The following is a 20,587-nucleotide window of genomic DNA, read 5'->3' as shown; positions in this document are numbered from 1 at the left end:
TTTTGTATATAATTTAATAAAAAAATAACAAAAAAGCCGACGTAAAGATAAAAATAAAACCACAGAACACTAACTTAATACACTTTAAATCACAAAATATTAAAATAAAAAAATAGAAAATCACGTAAATGATATTTGAAGTTTATCCTAAAATTTTCTGCGTCGGTCAAAGTGCACAGAAACAAGCGTAAGGAAAAAGCTACAGTGCCACCACACACCCCTCCCTCTTGGTTAATTAATTAGAGTTTCTCTTCTATAAATAAGGCACGCAGCAGCAGCAGCAGCAGCAGCAGCATATGTGTGTAGCCAAAAAGTTCTCACCCTCGTCGTGCGGTCGCTTGTAGCAGCTCCAGAACGCAGAGCCCTAACAGCATCCTAGAAAAAAAAAAAAATAAATAAATAAAAGGAATGGCGGCGCCAGGTGACGACGAAGTCCTCGTACAATTTAATATCATGGGCGGCGACGCCAGCATCGGCGCCAGAGCCAGCGACGGCAGCGCCAGGGAGGAATCAAACATCTTCGACGTCCCCAGCACCGACGCCTGGAAAGACATCTGGAAATCTCTGAAGAGCAACACCACTGTGCTGGTAATTATACATCACTATAAAGTTCAACTTTTATATATTGTTCCTGCAAAAGTCATTATGTTTTCAAATATATTCCTGCCGTGCCGTTAGAATCTGTTAGAAAATTTTAATTAAATATAGATTAAATACTTAACTTTGGTTAGTTTTTGATAATTTTATCCCTCGTATAGTACTATACTGTTATGCCTGTTGGAGTGACATATTTGTGATGGTAAAATTGAAAATATAAACAGTTATCTAATGGTTCTCTAACGATAATAAATCAGAGGAACATATTTGAAAGCATTAGAACTTTTGTAGAAATATATTTGTCATTCATTATGTTTGTATAGGAACTTGTATGAAATTAATCCTATAAGATTCTACTGTAAAACATGTTAAATTATATGAATCAATAATTATTCTCTATAAAAGGTTTTTTTTTTTTAGAGAGAGAGAGATCAAAGTGAGAGAAAGGTAATATGCTACTCGCTTCGTTCGAAATAAACTTAGTTTAGGACCTCAGGTAACAACCATCAAATTCTTTGCCACTTCCGTACCAACAATTGGTGTTATTCTCTAAAAGGTTAAGGTTGTAGAAAACGGTATTTAAATTTTTTTATATTTAATACTATCCCTTAGCTTGGGTTTGAGACTTTTTGCAAAGCCCACGATGTGAATTTGAATTAAATGGAAGGATATTAATAATGCTAGGAGTTTTACGTGATTAGAACTCATGAACTCCTACTTCGATACCCTAGGAAACAATCGTTATTTTCTAATAAAAATTTAAGCTAGTAAATATTTAACAAAATTTAGGTCGAGGAGCTTATTCGATTCGAAAAAGAGGAAGAAACTTAAGAGAGAATTTTAAATAAAAGAAATAAAGACAGTGTGGCGCTGTGGTTCGGTTCAAAAAAACTGTGCTCAATCATCCAGTAATTTTATTTTTATTTCACTGTAAAAATTTCCACCTTAAATATAGAATATACAACCATCTAGTTTGAAAAAAAATATATCACTTTATCATTTTATTTAATCAGTAGTTCTTTACAACCAAATAAAAATAAAATCATAAATAGTTAAGTGCTACATTTTGAATCACCGAGCCATGAAATAAAAATATGCAAATTGAACATTTCCCTTTTTCCTTTTATTTTCGTTTAACATATTCATGTTAAGCGTCTTACGGCGCCCTCCCGACCCAAGATGGTAGATGACGATCTAATGATGTTACTGTAAATTAGGCAAGTGTATTTTGAAAATCTGAAATTAAGATTTAAACTATTAAATATGATCGAGCATATTTAAAATACACACTCATAAAGTTTCACAAATTTTAAAAATCGGCTTTCTATGCATCAACTTGTATTAAAACCAACCAACTATTCGGAATTTTCAAGAAAGGACAATACTTAATATATCTCGATCCACAAATTATAACTTTCTGTGCGCGCGTCTTTTTTGTTTGTAAATCAATTTTAGTGCTTTCGATTTTCATTTTAAAACTAATTCTATGATTGAATTTTTAGCTAGTGTAACTGAGGAGTGTGTTAACTTAAAAGCGTGCAATTTGTGTTACAAATTCACTAGTGGATTCATTTCAATTCATATGATTGGTTATGTATGTATGTTGCCAGGCTGTGCTCGATTTCACGGCACAGTGGTGCGGGCCGTGCCGCTTTATCGAGCCTGCAGTCAAGGAACTGGCGGGCAAGTTCGCGAGCGTGAAGTTCTACAAGATCGACGTCGACAAGATGGAAGTAAGCATTGCTTTCTTTGCCAAACTAGTTTCCAGGGTTAGGGTTAGGGTTAGGGCTAGGGCTAGGGCTAGGTAAGGAGTTGTCATTCTACATCAGCACGGTCTCCATGGGTATTTATAGTCAGACCGTGCTGATTGACGTGACAATTCTTGAAGTTAGGGTTAGGGTTACGGTTAGGAGTGGTTTATTGATCTAGGGTTAATTTGTTGGCAGGACGTGGCGACGAAGTGGAAGGTGAGGGCGATGCCGACCTTCATCCTAGTCAAAGGGGGGCAGGAGGTAAGCAGGGTTGTCGGCGCCAAGAAGAATGAACTTGACAGGAAGATCACTCAGGCCCTGCAGGCTACAAAGAACTAAGAGATTACTAGTCTTATTGGTGTTCGAATTCTCTGCAGCCGCACGGTGCAGAAATTTTCTTCGCATTTACTGGTTAATTTGGCACATCTGCTAGAAGTTCGGACCGATCTCTATTGCCGACGGCAATCCTCCGATCCGCCATCTGCAGTTGAGATCCAACGTTCCGTCTTTCTTGTAGATTGGTAAAATCTGGTGCGCAGAAAATTTCTGCTCTTGAGGCCAGAGAATTTGCTCACCACAAATATAATAATAATTATGTCGTAAAGAATCATATGTTACTCTGTCTCTATCTTGTGTGTGTGGGGCTCGTCAATAATAATAATTTGTGATGTCATAATAAATGTATACTCATAAATAAATATATAATAACTATTGCACGGTTTGAGTATGTAAAGTTGCCCATTTTATCCTGCATGCTTTGGCTATATACAAATAGGATTAATTTCAAATTTATTTCTTCAATTTTGACGAAGATTTCAAATTCACTTGTTAGAGATTCCATCAAAATATTCTAGTCCTGAAAGTTTAATTTGATCTCAATTTAGTCCCTTAAGTGTTTTTTTTGTTAAAAAAAATAATTCAGTGATCGCCATTCGGTCTTAATTATTTTTAAAAGGATTGCTTAAAAGGGCTTAATGGCTATGTAGCATGAATTTTTGAATGAATAGTTAAAATCCAAACAATAGCATGCAATTGAAACAAAGATAAAAGGGAAAAGATCAAAAAGGGCTTTGGAACATGAGAGATCAGTTTTTTTTTTTTTTTTTAATTTCTTTTCTTGTTTTGTTGCCAAGTTGGTCAGATTCTTCTTCTGCATAACCAAAACTTAAAGATAAGGCTTTGATTTTTCTTTTTCTTTTTTTTTCTTTTTGCCTTTCTCTATTTGAAGTAACCCGTAGTCCCCTTATCGTAGGACCCCACCTCACAGTTAGGGCTATCAACAAGCTAAATATGAACGAGCTGGGACTGCTCATTTTTACTTATTTATTAAACGAGCCAAACTCGAGCGAGCTTGTTAAAATATCGAGTTGAAAATTTTAGCTTGTATTCAACTTAATTATTTATCAACGAGACAAACATGGACTGGTTGATGAACAACAAGTTAGGTTGTGAGCCCTACTACCGAGTGAAAGGTTGAAAGATAATTAGAAAATTAGAATCTTAATCTAATAGATAAAATTCAGAAAATATTGGTCTTTTTATATTTGAGTTGGCATAAAATCCAAATAGTAAAAAATTATAATATATATATTCGATCGATATTGAACTGAATACGAGCGAGTTGACCCTAACTCGTGTTCAACTTGTTTAGATTTTGAGCTGAAAATTTTAGATCGTGTTTGGCTTGTTTATTAAACGAACGATCAATCTCGAGCTCATATCGAGCTGAACACCAGCTAGTTCTCGAATAACGAACTAAATTACAAACCCTACTCACAGCTAATACTAAATAGAGCTAAGAAGCTAGGGCTTAACCCTCTTTTTTAACTAGTGGGGGTTTGAGCAAGCATTTAATGCACTGGTATACAGTGGCGTGCTGGTTCTAAGCTGACACAATACGCACGGATACAGTATCGTACCGATATATAGCACAATAGCACGTCGATGCGCACAGCAGGCCTTCGATTGGCATACTCAAGCACACACTTTAGTACAAATTTATTTTTATTTTTTGCGTTCTAATAAGATTTTATAATAAAGTTTGAGATTTGTTAGATAGTAATTATAATCCTTGACTTTATTATTTGTTTTTCTGATCATCATGGCAATAGTCAACTAAATACTAGTTAATACAATAGTAGGCTACATATATTTGAAGAAAAGTATAAGATATTTCCATGAAATTTATTGAAGGACTATATACTTTTAGAGTAATGCTTCTATACTCTTTTTTTTTTGTTACCGTTCATTCACGCGTATTCAACGGCTCAGATTTAGTTTTTTTAAAATTGTGACCTGCAATAGTAGGTCACTTTGGGAGAGGTACCGGTTACCAGGTACCTCAAAAAAGGATATTTTTGTCTTTTAATATATGGGCAATTTAGCCATTTTACATCTATTATATTTTCAAAATTTTTATTTTTTCTTTGTTTCCTTTTTCTCTCTCTATCTTTCCTTTCATAATTTGGCATTTCATATAAGAAAATTTTCAAATGATTTGACAATATGATCATTGAATTTAAACTTTAAATAGTAATAAGAAATTTCTCTAATTTAAATTTCACTTTTAAATTTAAAATTTAATATTATATTCAAATTTATATTTTAAAAATTTAAGTTTCATATAAATATTTTGAAATACGGTAAACAGAAATAATTGTTTGAATTCTAGTCTTCTGGTTTATGTTTGGTTTTGGGTTTCGAAAAATTGGTCAGTTTTGAATTTGGATATGGATTTTTGAAATCCGTCGAGTTCGGAAATAAGTTTTGTGATTGTTAGTCAGATTCGAATTCAAATTCCTAACTATTTTTTTTCTCACCAATAATTCTAATCTTTTTAATTTATATGTTTAAAATTATATTTAAAATATTTATTAGCTCTAACAGTTAAATTATCATTCTGTTTAAAATATTTATTATCTTTACCGGTTCCAAATTGTTCTTAATGTTATTCGGTTCAATAGGTTAAAATCAGATTCTTGATAGAATAGGTCAAAGTCTGATCAGTCAAATCAATCGGTTCAATCTAGTTTTTAAATCATTGAATTTAAAATTTAAATAGTAATATAAAATTCCTCTAGAGAAATCTAGTTGTAGAAATCTTACTCTCTAAGTTTTTTATGCATTACGTTTTAAACTGGTGCGAATAAACTGTATTTTAAATCTTGGTAGAAATTTAGTTTTTAAATAGTAATATGAAATTCCTCTAATTTAAATTTCACTTTTAAATTTTAAGTATTTAATTTTTAAAATTTAAATTCATCGTATTTAGAAATAAAACTATTTCTAAAATTTCTATAATTTAAATTAATGCATAATTTGAGAAACACTAAAACATTTAAAGTAGATTCCTAAATTAATGCCTAATAATTGCATAAATTTGGTTAATCAATTAATTTCCTAAATTAGTGCTAATTAATGCATAAATTTAGGACCTCAATTAAAAGTTTCTTTAAATATTGTATTATTTAATTACCAAACTAACCTTGAATAAAATAATTTTTTTTACCTACTTAGTATTAAAGTTACATTTTTACCCTCTATTAATCAACGGTTAAGATCTTTTTTATTTTTTTTAAAAAAAAGTACCGAATCATTTCTCTTATTATTTTTAATATCAGGTGAATGTAGATATTAATTTCTTAGATTTTTCAAATTTTATTTTGGATTCTCAAAAATTACAAATTAAAATTAGAAAAAAAAACTAAATCAAAAATTATTTTATATTTACGTTTATTTAGAAATTCTAGATTAGAATGGGATATGCTAAGTAATTCTAGATTACATTGTTTTGTTACATTAGACTAGATTAGATTAGATTAATTTTAGATTAGGTTCTTTAAACTGGGTTCGATTAATTTACGTAATCTAGAATTCGAACCTAAGTAGATATATTCTGATATATTTCATACTAAATCAAAATTATTTTATATATTCATACTAACAGATGATTCTAGATTAGATTAAATTAGCTTTGTAGTTCTAAATTAGATAAGATAATTTTACATATATGTTATGTTAGATTAGATTCTGGATTAGATTCTAGATTAGATTCTATAGCGGAGTAGATTATAATAATTAATTAGATATGTTAACTAAAGAAAAGGGCGAGAAGGGAATAATATAGAGACAAAATGGAAATATAAAGATACATTGCAGTACGTATAGTGGCACATCTCGTGTACCGCAATGTCTCCCAGGTGGTTATAACTTATAAGATGTCAATATAAATATCAAATTTAGCATCCAATATATTTTTTTATCCGATTTTTTTTTTTGAAAGAAAGATAGCTACCCACTTCGTTTATTTTTTAAAAAAATAAACTTAGCTGGAAATGTGAATCAACTATTAAGCCCTTTGATGTCATTGGAGGATGTTCAAGCAGGAAATTTGGGCGAAGATGTACATATGGTTTGGAACAGATGGAGCAGAAAGATGGGGTCTCAGTCCATGAGCGATGATTTATCTGGACTAATAACCTGCTGGTGGGTAATTTGGGAGACCAGAAATGGTATGATCTTTAAAAGAAATCAGACTTATCCAATCCGTATTTGCTATAAGGTTAAATAGCTGACGTCCCTATGGGTGAAACTTCGTCCTGTGGAGAGACACTGATTTTTTTTTTTTTTTTTTGTCTTCACCCTGCTTTTCATCTTTTTAGAGGCCTTGTTGCCTCACCCATGTAGCTAAGTTCATAGCTTGAATGAATGAAGCGGATAGCGTGCTATCTTTTTCTCAAAAAAAAAACTATTAAACCCTTTACCACCTGCGTTAGGGACGGCCGGTTATTCTTATCCGAATTTGCATTTGAAAAAAAATAGATATGGATATAATTTCATCAATAATAAGATCGTACTTGACCGTTTTCACCTTTAGAAGATAAAGGAGGATGTTAATACATATTAAGAGGAATAAGGTTGTTTCTATCCTATTCTTATTTATTTTATTATAAGTTATATGTGAAATTTATTTATATTTACTAAATATTAGATTTTATTGAAAAAATTTAGACTTATGGAGTTTCAACACGAGTATGAAACTTTAGTTGTATTATAGTTGCATTATGTCTTGTTCGTGCTAATTCTTATTTATATTTATATATACATATTTGTATATATTATTTTTCAAATAACATGCGAATACAAATCCAATTCATATCCGAATGCGAATCCAAATTCTTTTTAGTGGCATTCGAATTTGCGTCCTACCAAAAATATAGATGCAGACATGGTTTTGTCGAGTATCCAATCGTATTCCACTGTTTTCATTTCTTGGTTTGAAGGGTGACAACCAACCTCTCGATCCTATCACGACATGGAAAGCTGCGACTACCAATTTTGTAACTGTATGTTCGTACGATACTTCTTTGTCCAGAAGGATCAAAAGTACTAGAAGAACCCTCAGAGGAGGCCCAATGTCTATAGAGAAGGACAATTAGCTTCAAAGATGCTGTAAAGAAATTAAAAAGTTTAACCTTACTGTCAACTATTTGGTGGGCTATATGGACTAAGAGAAACAATATAATCTCTAAAGCGAAATCCGTTGTCCCCTCTCAGTCGGTTCAACGTGTCAGACTACTGCTGATCGCGCGGAAAGAATTCTGCTAATTCTAGAATTATCTGTCACTTATCTATTTCGTTTTTTTTTCTTTTCTTCTTTCTTTTTTATTTTATTTTTGTTTTCCTGTTCTTTTTTCTTTCGGAGACCCTTGTTGCTTCCATCTTGATTGCCAAATTCATTTTGCCTAATGAATGAAACAATGAACTTGCTACTATTTCTATAAAAAAAAAAAAAAAATTACTCTCGCTTTTCCTTTCATGTTGGGTTGAACGAACCAGCGAAGTCGCACGAATTTTCATACCGAGTGCAGAAACTCTAGCCCCACATTGTCCTATTTCTTCTTTATCTCGTTTGTACAAAATTCAAATCATTCAAATTGCACTTCCAACAGTTCGCAGCTGATGCGTGAACTTTGCTCAGTGTTGAACAATTTCTGGTGAGACGATGTATGAATTGTTACTTAGGGTTGCACAAATTCTCGCGACAGCAAAAGACTTCTTATCTTACCGCGCGGCTTTACTGTGAACTACTATCTTGCGATCACAGTTCACATGCATACTGCCGTCACCTCCTGTCGGGGCCCAGGATATGACACTCTCCTCCTCGCACGACACCTTTCATCATTCGTCGGAGGAGATAGATGAAGAAGGAGGAGGCATTCTCTCCTGCTCGTAGTTGCCCTTCGCACGCCATCTGCTCGTTAAAGAAGGAAAGGAAAAAGAGAAAAGTGATCTTGCCCTCAACTCAAGGCTGCCCATAGTACGTAGTCGTCGCAATTAGGCGAGAAAAAAAAGGGTTGTATGCTCCTCCTCTTGGCCGTTCTTCACACGCCGCTGTCACTTCTCGCTAAAGAAGATGAACAAAACATAAACAAAGAGTAGAGAGAAGCCCAAAGTTGTCTTTCACAGAATAATCTAAAATGTAGCCTACACCGGAAGATAAGTCTACCGCCAAACTAATATTTCTACTGTCACCAAACTTGATCCATGGCTATCACTCGCTCGAGTTCGTTTGCATCAATGATGGCCGAGGGAAAGAGGAGACTGAGAGGGCAAAGGAAAGGGGCATTTTAGGCTTTACCCTTCCCCTGAGCTGCGTGACTCGGTTTCAAATCCCGCTTCATGCAAGGGAATAGGTATCCCAGCACAACTGGTATCTGTAACCCTAATTGCATTAATGTCCTAAGATTCAACTTTAATGGACAAGGAAAACAAGTGATCTCTCTAAAAACCAACAAAACATGTACCCCCACACTCTTTGGCAAGAGAGAACTCACTCATTTAAATGGGATTTCAATCCACTTTTTCTCAATTCCTTTGTTCCGAAGTTGATTCGTCCATAATGGTAAGCACTGATTTGGGTGGATTTTGATAATAACTGCAAACAAATCAGACGATTTAAGATCCGACTTATCATAAAGAAAAACTTGTCTATCTAAAAATGCCCTTTCTAATTGTCATGGAGTTTACACATAACTAAGAATTAATGCAACTGGAAATGAACAGCAGGAACACCACTGAAACACATTTTACTCCAAACAGCTATTTCAACCCCAAATTTTCAATTCATTCACTTGCAACCATTTCAATTCTATTTTGATTTGGCACCAAATAGAGTATTAAAATGATAGGATAATTGCCTATATACCCCTCGTATGTTTGAAAATATCGGATTTACCCCTACTTTTTTTTTTCTTTCTAAAATACCTCTCATATGTTCCACCGTTATTACAAAATACCCCCGCAGTTATTTCCTGTTAAGTTAACTTGGATTAAACGTGAGTTAAACATCTACTACAGTTAAAAAAAATTAAAATGCCAATTTTTTCCTTAACTTAAAGGCAAATAAAAAATATTGGTGATGGTAGAGGGGTATATTGAAAAAGACCAAAAGTCAAAATACTTTTTGTGCCGCTTATTTTAAGGGCAAATAAAAAAGTCAGTGATGGTGGAAGGGCATATTTAAAAGGACAAAATAGTAATTTTATAGAAATAATAGAGTTAATTAACAGATTTTAACTCTAGGGGTATATTAGAAATAGGTTGGAACGTAGAAAATGATATTTTCAATATTAACCTTCTAAGAGGGGTAAATCGAAAAGTCAGAAACTTTTCAGAGGTATACAAGCAATTGCCCCTAAAATGATTTACTGCATAATTCCACAAAGAAATACTTGGAACCCCATAACCAAATCCGAATCACTCTCATTCATCTCCAAAACAAAAGCTATCTTACACCCATTTCAAATATAGCAATATATAGGAACATACACCCATTTCAAATATAGCAATTATGTAGACACAGCATGCGGAGCGGAAGCTCACAAAAGCAAGTATCATTGAACTTATTATTAAGATAAGAGCAGCAAACTCTTTGATCTCAGGCGATGAACATTTGGATCTTCCTCTCGAGCTCGTCCTTCTTGGCACCGACCACCCTGCTCACCTCCTGGCCACCTTTGATAAGCACGAAGGTCGGCATTGCCTCCACCTTCCACTTCCGCGACACTTCCTGCCAACCATAGTAACTCAAAAAAAAAAGATAATGAGTAGTTCATGAATCTTTAATGGAATGCATATTTCTCTGAAGTATTTACTAATATATAAATATTGGTAGAAAAAAATAATAGAAAACTATGGGTAACTGAGTCGACTAATCGAGTGTTTCAAGAAATTTATATGTTATTCATTATCAAATGAATTATTTGCTACACTTTATTGTTTTAAACCCCAGTATATGCAATTGAGTGTAGGGTTGGATGGTGGATTGCTTGCTATCTATACATTTGTTACCGAGTTATTTTGGCAACAAGAACCAAAAAAAAAATGAGTACTAACTTTTTTCCCCACTCCTTTCAGTTCATAAACAAGTTACATTCTGGCCTCTACATCTGGCCAACTTATATAGCAAGTAGTCAACAATGACTAGGAAAGTCAATCTGCTAACAAATCCAATTACATTGACTTTTTATTTATATATAATATATATAAAGAAAAACAACATTAATTGCAAACAAAGTATTATAGCCTTAATAATTTTTAGTGGGATATGTACATATCTCTTAATTGAACTGTTGGTAAAATAAAATATACCTCTCAATACGCCGCATATTGTACATAACCCCCCAGTAAGAAAAAAGCATATTACCGTTCTAAATGATACAATAATTGCGTTCAGAAAAATCAATACTAACAAAAATTGCATTTTACACCCGACCAACCATTAGGCAAAATCCGTCTATAACCTAGGGATGGCAATGGGGCCAGACAGGGATGGAGGGCCCTTCCCCGTCCCCGCGGGTTTTTAGCATCTCTGTCCCCGCCAACAGGGAAAAGTTCTCCATCCCCATTCCCGTTCCCATCCCTGCAGAGATCACCATCCCCACGAAACCCCACAGATTTTTAAAAAATATACTAAATTAATTTTTCGTTTAAAATTTTAATTAAAATTAATTTAAATTTTATAAACTTTACCATTTATTCATTGTCAAATTATTAAGTATGGCACATCATAGTGAGCATTATATATATATATATATATATATATATATATATATATATATATATATATATATAGAGAGAGAGAGAGAGAGAGAGAGAGAGAGAGAGAGAGAGAGAGAGTAGGGCTACTATACTCTTATGAGTATAGAGTCCTTGATCCTTCATACTCATAAGTTGTTTTCGATGATGGAACTTTTGAATCGACGATCCACTCCGTTAAATATGATCTAGAGTATTTGAAACTTCTAGAAAAAATTTCGTAATTTTTCGAAATTATTTAATAAAGTCTCCATCAAGTGGGTATAAAATGAACGGTCGAAATCGAACGACGTCCTAAAAATGGATGATCGGACCCTTCAATTTAAGATCAGAGTTCTTGATCTTTATCTAGATAGTGAATAAAATTTTCTATCAAAAATTCAACCGATTCTGATTCTTTTACACCATTAAACTAACAAGTATCCCATACCGGCCATTAAATTTTGTGACCTTTTGATCGTAAGGTAAATAATGTTAAAAAATTATAAAATTTGATTTTTAGAAGTTTTAAATGCTCTAGATAACGTTTAACGGTATGGATCGTCGATTCGGAAGCTCTGTCGTCGAAAACGACTTATGAATGCGAGGGCGATTGTACTCATAAGAGTATAGTAGCCGGACTATATATATATATATATATATATATATATATATATATATATATATATATAAAGAATTATATAATAATATATAATACTATTTCATAGGGATTGGGGATTTCGCGGGGTAGGAAGTATTTTTCCCGTCGTCCTTGCAAGCCGGGAGAATTTCGCCCCATTCTCGTGGGGACAAAATTCTTCCCATCCCACCTTTCTCAGGGCAGATTCGTACAAGGATCTAAATTAGCAGGGAAAATTGCCATCTCTATCTACATCGACCTTCTTAAATGTAATTCTAGTATTTAGAAAGATGAAATATTTTTCCCCCCATTTCCCTGCATTATTTGCAAAACATAATATATCCAGAAGGTAAATTGCATTTTGATCGTGAATTATCGTCAATTTTCTGGCTAATTTACATTTTTTGTCCTCAAACGATGAGGCACATGATACTTAGCTCTCAAACTCTAATTTGGTGCAGTTTTTAACTAAAACTTTCTGAATTGTTACAATCAAATCCCACGGCCCAATTTCGTTCGCTAAATGATAAATATTGATGTGTTGCTAATGTGAAAATAATGTAGCCCATTGTGACCGACGACACAATAATAATCAAGATACCATATCATTTTCACATCAATGACACATCACCATTCAGTCAATTAAATTCAATTGTTAGACTTAATTGTAACAAAAAGTTAAAATTTGAGTACCAAGGTGTCACGTGTCTCATAATTTGAGTACCAATTTTCGGCAATGCTCGCTAACCGACCGACCCCGGATGAACAAAACCCTAACCCTAACCCTAACCCTAATTTAGAAGCGGAAAACTGATGGAGAGATGGGGGGAAGAGGGGCGACATTACCGAGAGCTCGTCGACGTCGATCTTGACGAAGGTGGCGTTGGTGAATTTGGCGGCGAGGGCCTTGAAGGCCGGCTCGATGAACCGGCACGGCCCGCACCACGAAGCCGAGAAATCGATCACCATCTTTGCACCATCATCATCATCATAATCATCATCAACAACAACAACAACAACAACAACAATTAGATGGTGAATCCACCACCATCGATCGATGAAATCGATTTGGAAAAAAGGGAAAAGAAAGAAGAAGAAACCCTAGATGGGGGTGAGGGGATCGTACGAGCTTGTTGGAGTTCTTGTGGGACTCCCAGTGCTCGTCCCATTGGGCGGCGGAGTGGATCGCGACGACGGCGGAGGGGGCCCCGTCGTCGGCGGCGCCGGATGCGGCGGGGGAGGAGAAGAGCCCGCCCATTTTCTTTTTCTTGGGTTTGGATTTTTTTTTTTGGGGGGGGTGTTGTTCTCTGATAGAGCGAGAGGAGAAGATGAGCACGTTCCGACACAAAGCTGATTAATTTTATCGTTTGTGTTTCGAATTTATAATGAAGAAAAGAATTTCATTCAGCTCCTGCAAATATAATAAATTATAAATATATTCTTATAAAATTTAATTTTTGTAAAAATTTTAAATATCTTCGTGGTTTCATACTTTCTTACTTTAGTATTATATATGGTTTAAAGTGTATTAAATTAGTATCCCGTGGTTTCACACTTTCTGACTTTAGTACCCTGTGGTTTCAAATATATCAATTTAGTATTCTGTAGTTTTATTTTTGTATCAACTTAGTACCCTATAGTTTCAATTTTTTCTTTTTATTATTCATTTCGGGGTATATAATTTAACGAAATGTTAAACCGCAAGGTACTAAAGTGAGAAAGTGCGAAACTACAGTATTTAATACACTTGAAACTATAGGGTACTAAATTGAAAAAGTGTGAAACCACATGTATTAACTTGATACACTTGAAACTACAGGGTACTAAACAGAGAAAGTGTGAAACCACAGGGTCTAACTTAATACACTTAAAACTACGGAGTACTAAACTGAGAAAGTGTGAAACCACAGGATACTAACTTGATACACTTGAAACTACAGAGTATTAAACTGAGAAAGTGTGTAACCACAGTGTACTAACCTGATACACTTTAAACCACAGGGTATTAGAGTGAGAAACTGCGAAACCACAGGGGCAGTATTTAAAGTTTTCCCTTTAATCATTTTATATTGTTCATGCAAAAGTCCTGATATTTTTAAATATACCTTTACCGTATTAGAATATGTTAGAAAAATTTAGTTAACCATAAGTTAAATACTTAACCCTCGTTAGTTAATGAAGTTGAATTGATCTTTTAACCCAGCTTCAATTAACGTTGAGATTTTTAGAGAAACATTTTTATGATAGCAGAAAGATCATTTTACTTGTAAAATAAACAGTACTTTAACGGTAACAAACCAGAGGACCTTTTACTTATAAAATAGACAGTACCTTAACGATAACAAACTGGAGGACCTTTTATTTATAAAATAGACAGTGCTTTAACGATAACAAACCAGATGAACATATTTGAAAATATTAGAACTTTTGTAGGAACAATTTATGAAAGTTGAACTTTGTAGGAATATATTTGCAATTCACTATATTAGCAAAAATCTGTATAAAATTAACTCAAAAAATTTATATACTCCCAATTGATCAAAATGTTGTTATATTAATTTTTTAAAATTTTTTCAAATGTCTCTAAATTCATGAGATTTACAAATAAAATTTGAAATTTAGAAAGATATTTTAGTAATATTAAAATAAATTTGAAAACTTTGAATAATAGACCAGAGTAAATACACAAAAGCTCCTAAGAAATAAATATAAATTTAATTTCATATGTCAGAGAATTACATTCTACTATACTATATTTTAGTATATTTTGTAGGAAAAACTTTAAATACCATTCCTATGGTTTCGCGCTTTCTCACTTTAGTACCATGTGGTTGAGAGCGTATCACTTCAGTACCTTGGTTTTTTTTTTCTTTTCTTCAGCGCCTCTATTAACTCGTCGTTAAATCATATATAAAAAATTTCAGATATTTCATATATAATTTATCGAATATTCACTTTAATAACATGTGGTTTACCGAATTTTTTACTTTACTATACTGTGGTTTTAACTTTGGCACTGATTTAACAAAAGAGTTAACAAAGGGGATAACGGAAAAAANATAAATTTGAAATCATAAAATAGTAAAATGAAAAAACGCGAAACCACGAGAACGATATTTAAAATTTTTCCTTATTTACTATACTATATAACTTTTTAATAATACTATATTTTAGTATTATTTTTATTTAGTATATTATTATATTTTTAAAATTTTTATTATATTTAAAATTTATTTTTATTTTTTTTATTTTGTACTATTTTTTTCTTGCAGGTATAACTAAACTAATTAGGGCCTTACTAATATGGGTTAGAAATTGAGAATTCTCATATTTGGTTTACTACCAAAGGTGAAAACGTGAGAATCCAAAACTTGCCTCATTTCTTCTTATTTCTTTTTTCTCATAAAAATTAATTTTAATGAACTAAAATACCCCCTTAATATCTATAGAAAATTAGTAATAGAGGGTGAATTAATGGATATGCTTTAGTTATTTTCATGTTGAATCAAACACTAATATTGTATAATGTAAGAGGGTATCTTAAGGTACGAGCCAAACAAAATATTTCTGTAACGCTTGGAATTTAATTCTAAAATAAAAGCTAATTCTTGAGAGTTTAATTCTTTACAAAAATTTTAAATCCTGCGAAATGCGGAACATGTTTTAACATACCGAAATAAAAATAGAGTATTTGCGCATATCACGTGCTAGAACAAATTGGATATTTTCTCATTATACTTTCAGTAAGCAACGCAATATTCATAAAATTCCAAACCGAGCTGAAAATTTCAGAAGACTTGTTTCAATTCTTAAAACAATCGGGTGTAAAATTTATATTTTATTTTTTAGAACTGTGGTAGCATTTCTCAAAATTCTTTTATATTTACTTAGAGCCAATATTTACAGTATCTTTTAATAGAAAATATTATTTAAAATATAAAATTTGAATTAAAAATTATAGTAGATTAATATTTAAAAATCAAAATATCATCTGTTTTATAATTTAAAGACCCAACGTATAATTTACTCTATAAGATAAGGAGACTTATTAGTCAAGAACTCAGGTCAAGTCGTTTGCCGCTGTAAAATCGATCTGACATTACACTTTGATGCCCGCATGACCTGCGAAGAGAATATGTTCGTCTCTAAATTGGGAAAAAGAGAGATGTGACATCTCCCACTAATAATATTATTTTTTTTGAATTCCCTGATTTTATCTTGACTTTTAAAAAAATATTTTTATTATTATATTTTTTAAAAAAAGAAAGAGATAAGTGCTTGACCAGTTATTGATGATGTGTTGTAAGTATTATACAATAATTTTTTTTTTCAAATTGCGTATTTTTGAGGGAGAAAGTCTATTATGTAATACTATGGGAGTGTTTGGCCTAATTTCTAGAAATGATTCTCAGCACAAAATCACTTCTAAGCTTAGTAAAGCGTTTGGAAACGATATATGAAAAATCTGATTCTACTTTTCAGAATTAGAAAACTGATTTTGAAGGCTCCAAAATCAAAAACAGAAAAAAACTTATTCTCTAAAACTGATTCTGATTTTGGACAAACTTTAAATTTTTATTTTTATTTAGATTCACAATATAAATTTAACATTAAATTTAAATTTTGACATTTCAAATTTTAAAAATTTAAATTTAAATTTTAAAAGTACAAGTTTTAATTTTCATATTATAAAATTCAAAACTTAAATTTTAAATTTATTTTTTGTACAAATTTAAAATTTAAAAATTATACTTTTAATTCAAATTTAGAATTTTAATTTAAAGTCAAATTTTAAATTATTTTAAAATAAAATTTAGTAAAAATATCAATATATGCAAGCATCAAAAATTTTTTGCCAAATAGCTTTAGAAAATCACTTTAGAAAAATCATTTTTATCTAAACTCAGTCAAACGTTCTGCAGCTTTTCATCAAAATCAATTCTCCAAACAAAAATCACTTCTGCGAAAATCATTTTTCCAAAAGTTACGCCAAACAGGTCCTATATCAATAATATAACTAATGTATTTAGATTTTTTTTTTTTCTTTCTGGCAGCCTGTGTCCATAATTAGTTAATTCGAATTCAGCAAAAATTCGGAACGGATATAATTCAATAAAATTTGTATCTTCATTTTTAAATTCGTTGAAAAATACGGTTTAAAAAACAGGTTCGCCAATTNTTAAAATTTGAGCATAGGACTTTTAAATTCAAGATTAAGAATTTAACCTTAATCTAGATAGTTTAAAGTATTTTCTATCAAAATTTGAAGAAACTTAGATTCTTCCACACCGTTAAACTCTAAACTCGTCATAGTAGCCATTGAAAATTGACAATTTTGAAATAGTTTGATCATAAAGTAAACTATGTTGAAAAAATATAAAATATTATTTCTAAAAACTTTAAATATTCTAGATCAGTTTTAACGGTGTGGATCGTTGATTTGAACGTCCGAAGATCGAAAACGAGATTATAATACCGGAGGCCCGATACAATAGATAGTATAGGAGACTCTCTCTCTCTCTCTCTCTCTCTCTCTCTATATATATATATATATATATATATATATAGTTATAAATTCTTAATAATATAATAGTATAAAGCTACAAAATAAAGCAGATAAAGTAAAAAAAAATAATAGTAAAATTTATTGTCGTCTCTATTATTATTTTTCTGATGATCCATATATTCCGAAAGTTTATAAATTTTTCAATAATTCATAAATAATTCAGCAATAATTTGAAAATAATTCGAAAATTGATTTTATCCAAAATTTTATGTGTTTTTTTTGGCCGAATTATTCGTGTATAATAAATTCAATCCAAAAATTCAAGTATTATTCTTATTTTTTTAAAAATGTCATATATAAACTATTTTATACAAATTTTTTGTAATTCGTGAATAGTTCGCGTATAATTGGCCAGTCGGGCCACATCGGCTGTCAAACTCGAAAAAGACTTGCACGAATATGTAGGTTCCTCTTGTGGGCCCCACCGCTACAGCCGGGTCCACCACTACTACCGACGGCATCTCCACCGCCGCGGGCCCGATCAGCTGGAACGTGGCATCTCCGGCGGAAGCCATGGCAGCATATATCCAAAGTGTAAGCTCCAAGATTGCACCTTCTCCACCGAAAGCCACAGGCCGCATCTCCTTTTTCAATAATTGTACGAAAAAACAGGCGCGAATCTCCGTGCGGAATTCCTCCCGAAAAAAAAAAAAAAATTCTGTAAATAATAAAAAAATTTATTTTATATTGATTTTCGTAAATATAATAAATAATAAATATATTTCTACAAAATTTAATATTTATATATTATTTTTGTAAAAATTATGATATTTTTAGATACTTATTAGGATGTAATAATTTTTTTTCTATTTTTATTGGCTCGATCGTAATTCGGTAGCTCCTAACCAATCAGCAGAGGTGGCTTCACTCTATTGTCGTCAAGTTACGTCAGCTGATGTTGGCCACTACCATCATGTGAACACCTCTGGAGACCCGCCAGGATTAGAAAAATGGCAGGTCTGATTGGATAAAAATAATTAAATAGAAAAAAAAACATAATTTTATATTTTTTTTTATTTTAATATTATATAATTTAAAGTGTATCAATTTAATACTGGCTAGGGCTATTATCCTATTATAATAAGATGTAGCACTTGTCCTATCAAATTATTTTTGATAATAGAAATTTCGAATCGATGATCGGAGTCGTTGAAGTTGATCTAGATTATTTGAAGTATCTAGAAACTAAATTTCATAAATTTTAAAAATTATTTACATAGTGATCAAAATGTCATAAATCGATAATTTTTGACGGCCTATATGAACCGTTTGCTTGTTTAATGGTGTATAGTAATTCAAATTGTTTGAATTTTTGATAGAAAATTCTTTATTCTATTTAGATAATGTTTGATAACTTTGATTATGAATTGAGAAAGCCTAACCTTTATTTAAGAAGGTTATTCATTTATGACAGTTTATTTTTCAACTCTTAAGATAAACTTGATAATGATTTCTAAATATTACAAAATTTGGTTTCTAAACATTTCTAATTGTGTAGATCAATTTCAACGGTGTCGATATCAATTTGAAGTTCCGATCATTCAAATCGACTTGATAGGACAATGTCCTCAATCCTATTAATGGGATAGTAGATGGACTCTTTAATACTTCGTAGTTTTATTTTTTTCTTTTTATTATCTCATCCGTTATTTTTTTTCGTTAAATCAGTAATACAGTTAAAATTAACAAATATTAAAGTGAGTATTCGATAAATTTAGACGGAGTATCCAAAATTTTTTTATATATAATTTAATGAACGTATTATTGGAGGAGCTGACGAAAAAAAAAAAAGAAAAAGAAAAAAGTATAGGATACTAAAGTGAGAAAGTGCTAAACTAAAGAAATGATATTTGAAGTTTACTCTAAAAAAAAAATAACAGTTGGACGTTTCATCCCACACTATTTCTTTCAATCTCTTTTTAATTATATTTAATTAAATTAATTAATTATTATTAAGACCCCAAAGGCTAAATTCAACTCCACTTTGGTACTTAATATCTTTCCACCCAAGTTTTTAGTTGGGTTGCAAAATATTAGATCTATAAATTAAACGTTATTTAATTTTTTTTAAAATTGTGAATTTAATTTTTTAATTTGGTGAATAGCAGTTGTTTTGAATTGTTATAGTACACAAAAATATAATTAGTACATTAATTATTTTTAGATAGTTGTACTTGATTATTATTTTGTATGTGGATAATGATTATTTATTTATTTATTTATTGTAAGTTGACATATGGTTAATTTCGTTTGTTTTGTAAGAAATTAATTTATTTTTTTTTTTGCTAGTGAATATTGGGAGAAATAAAAGGAAAAACCCCTTTTGGTTCTTTACAATAAAAATCATTTCAAACTCAAGAAAATGAGAGTAAAAATGTCGAAAGTTTTATTTAGGGCGGGCAGATGAGCGAGCCGGCTCGCGTTCGACTTGATATTCGGCTCGCTCGAGCTCGACTCGAAATTAAATGAGCCGAGCTTGAACAAAAAAAAAAATCTTGAAATTCATTTCAGACTGAGCTTGAATATTATTCGGCTCACTCGAATTAGGCTCGAAAAGCTGGAATATATATATATATATATATATATATATAGAATTAGGCTGGAATACTATTAATAGTAAAATGTTCTTTTTGCTATCAAGTTTTTAACCCTTGGATGAAAAATTGTAGGGTTAAGATGATATTAGTCAGTTAGAGTTGAGTGGTCCCCCTAGGGTTGAGTGGTCCCCACTGGGTTATAGTATTTAATCCAATGGTTAGAAATGATGAAAAGAGTTGATCCAAAGGCTAAAAAACTGGTAGCCACAATGGGATTTTGCTACTAATAGTAGCCCAGTCCAACTCTATATATATATATATATATATATATATATATATATAGATATAAAATGTATTTTAATTATATATGGGCTTTAATTTAATTTGGGCCATTATTGTTGGCCCATAAAATAAACCC

General features: G+C 31.6%; 2 protein-coding genes and 1 long non-coding RNA gene across 3 annotated transcripts; 1 reads left to right on the top strand and 2 right to left on the bottom strand.

Moving 5' to 3' along the window:
- On the top strand, positions 272–3,081 carry LOC109722608 (thioredoxin H2-2-like). The gene is made up of 3 exons (XM_020250703.1): positions 272–588; positions 2,208–2,330; positions 2,544–3,081. The coding sequence occupies exons 1-3, from the start codon at positions 409–411 to the stop codon at positions 2,685–2,687; spliced, it is 447 nt and encodes a 148-aa protein (XP_020106292.1). The 5' UTR covers positions 272–408; the 3' UTR covers positions 2,688–3,081.
- On the bottom strand, positions 8,064–9,640 carry LOC109721896. The gene is made up of 2 exons (XR_002219313.1): positions 8,416–9,640; positions 8,064–8,341 (listed from the first exon to the last, which is right to left on the bottom strand). It is a non-coding gene; the product is annotated as an uncharacterized LOC109721896 (long non-coding RNA).
- Positions 10,085–13,434, bottom strand: LOC109722319 (thioredoxin H2-2-like). Its single transcript, XM_020250339.1, has 3 exons — positions 13,193–13,434; positions 12,913–13,035; positions 10,085–10,419 (listed from the first exon to the last, which is right to left on the bottom strand). The coding sequence occupies exons 1-3, from the start codon at positions 13,322–13,324 to the stop codon at positions 10,288–10,290; spliced, it is 387 nt and encodes a 128-aa protein (XP_020105928.1). The 5' UTR covers positions 13,325–13,434; the 3' UTR covers positions 10,085–10,287.

The sequence above is a fragment of the Ananas comosus genome, linkage group 16, assembly GCF_001540865.1.
Source record: "Ananas comosus cultivar F153 linkage group 16, ASM154086v1, whole genome shotgun sequence".
Lineage (NCBI taxonomy): Eukaryota > Viridiplantae > Streptophyta > Magnoliopsida > Poales > Bromeliaceae > Ananas > Ananas comosus.
Note: the sequence above shows the minus strand (reverse complement) of the source record. Positions and strands in the feature narration are given on the sequence as shown.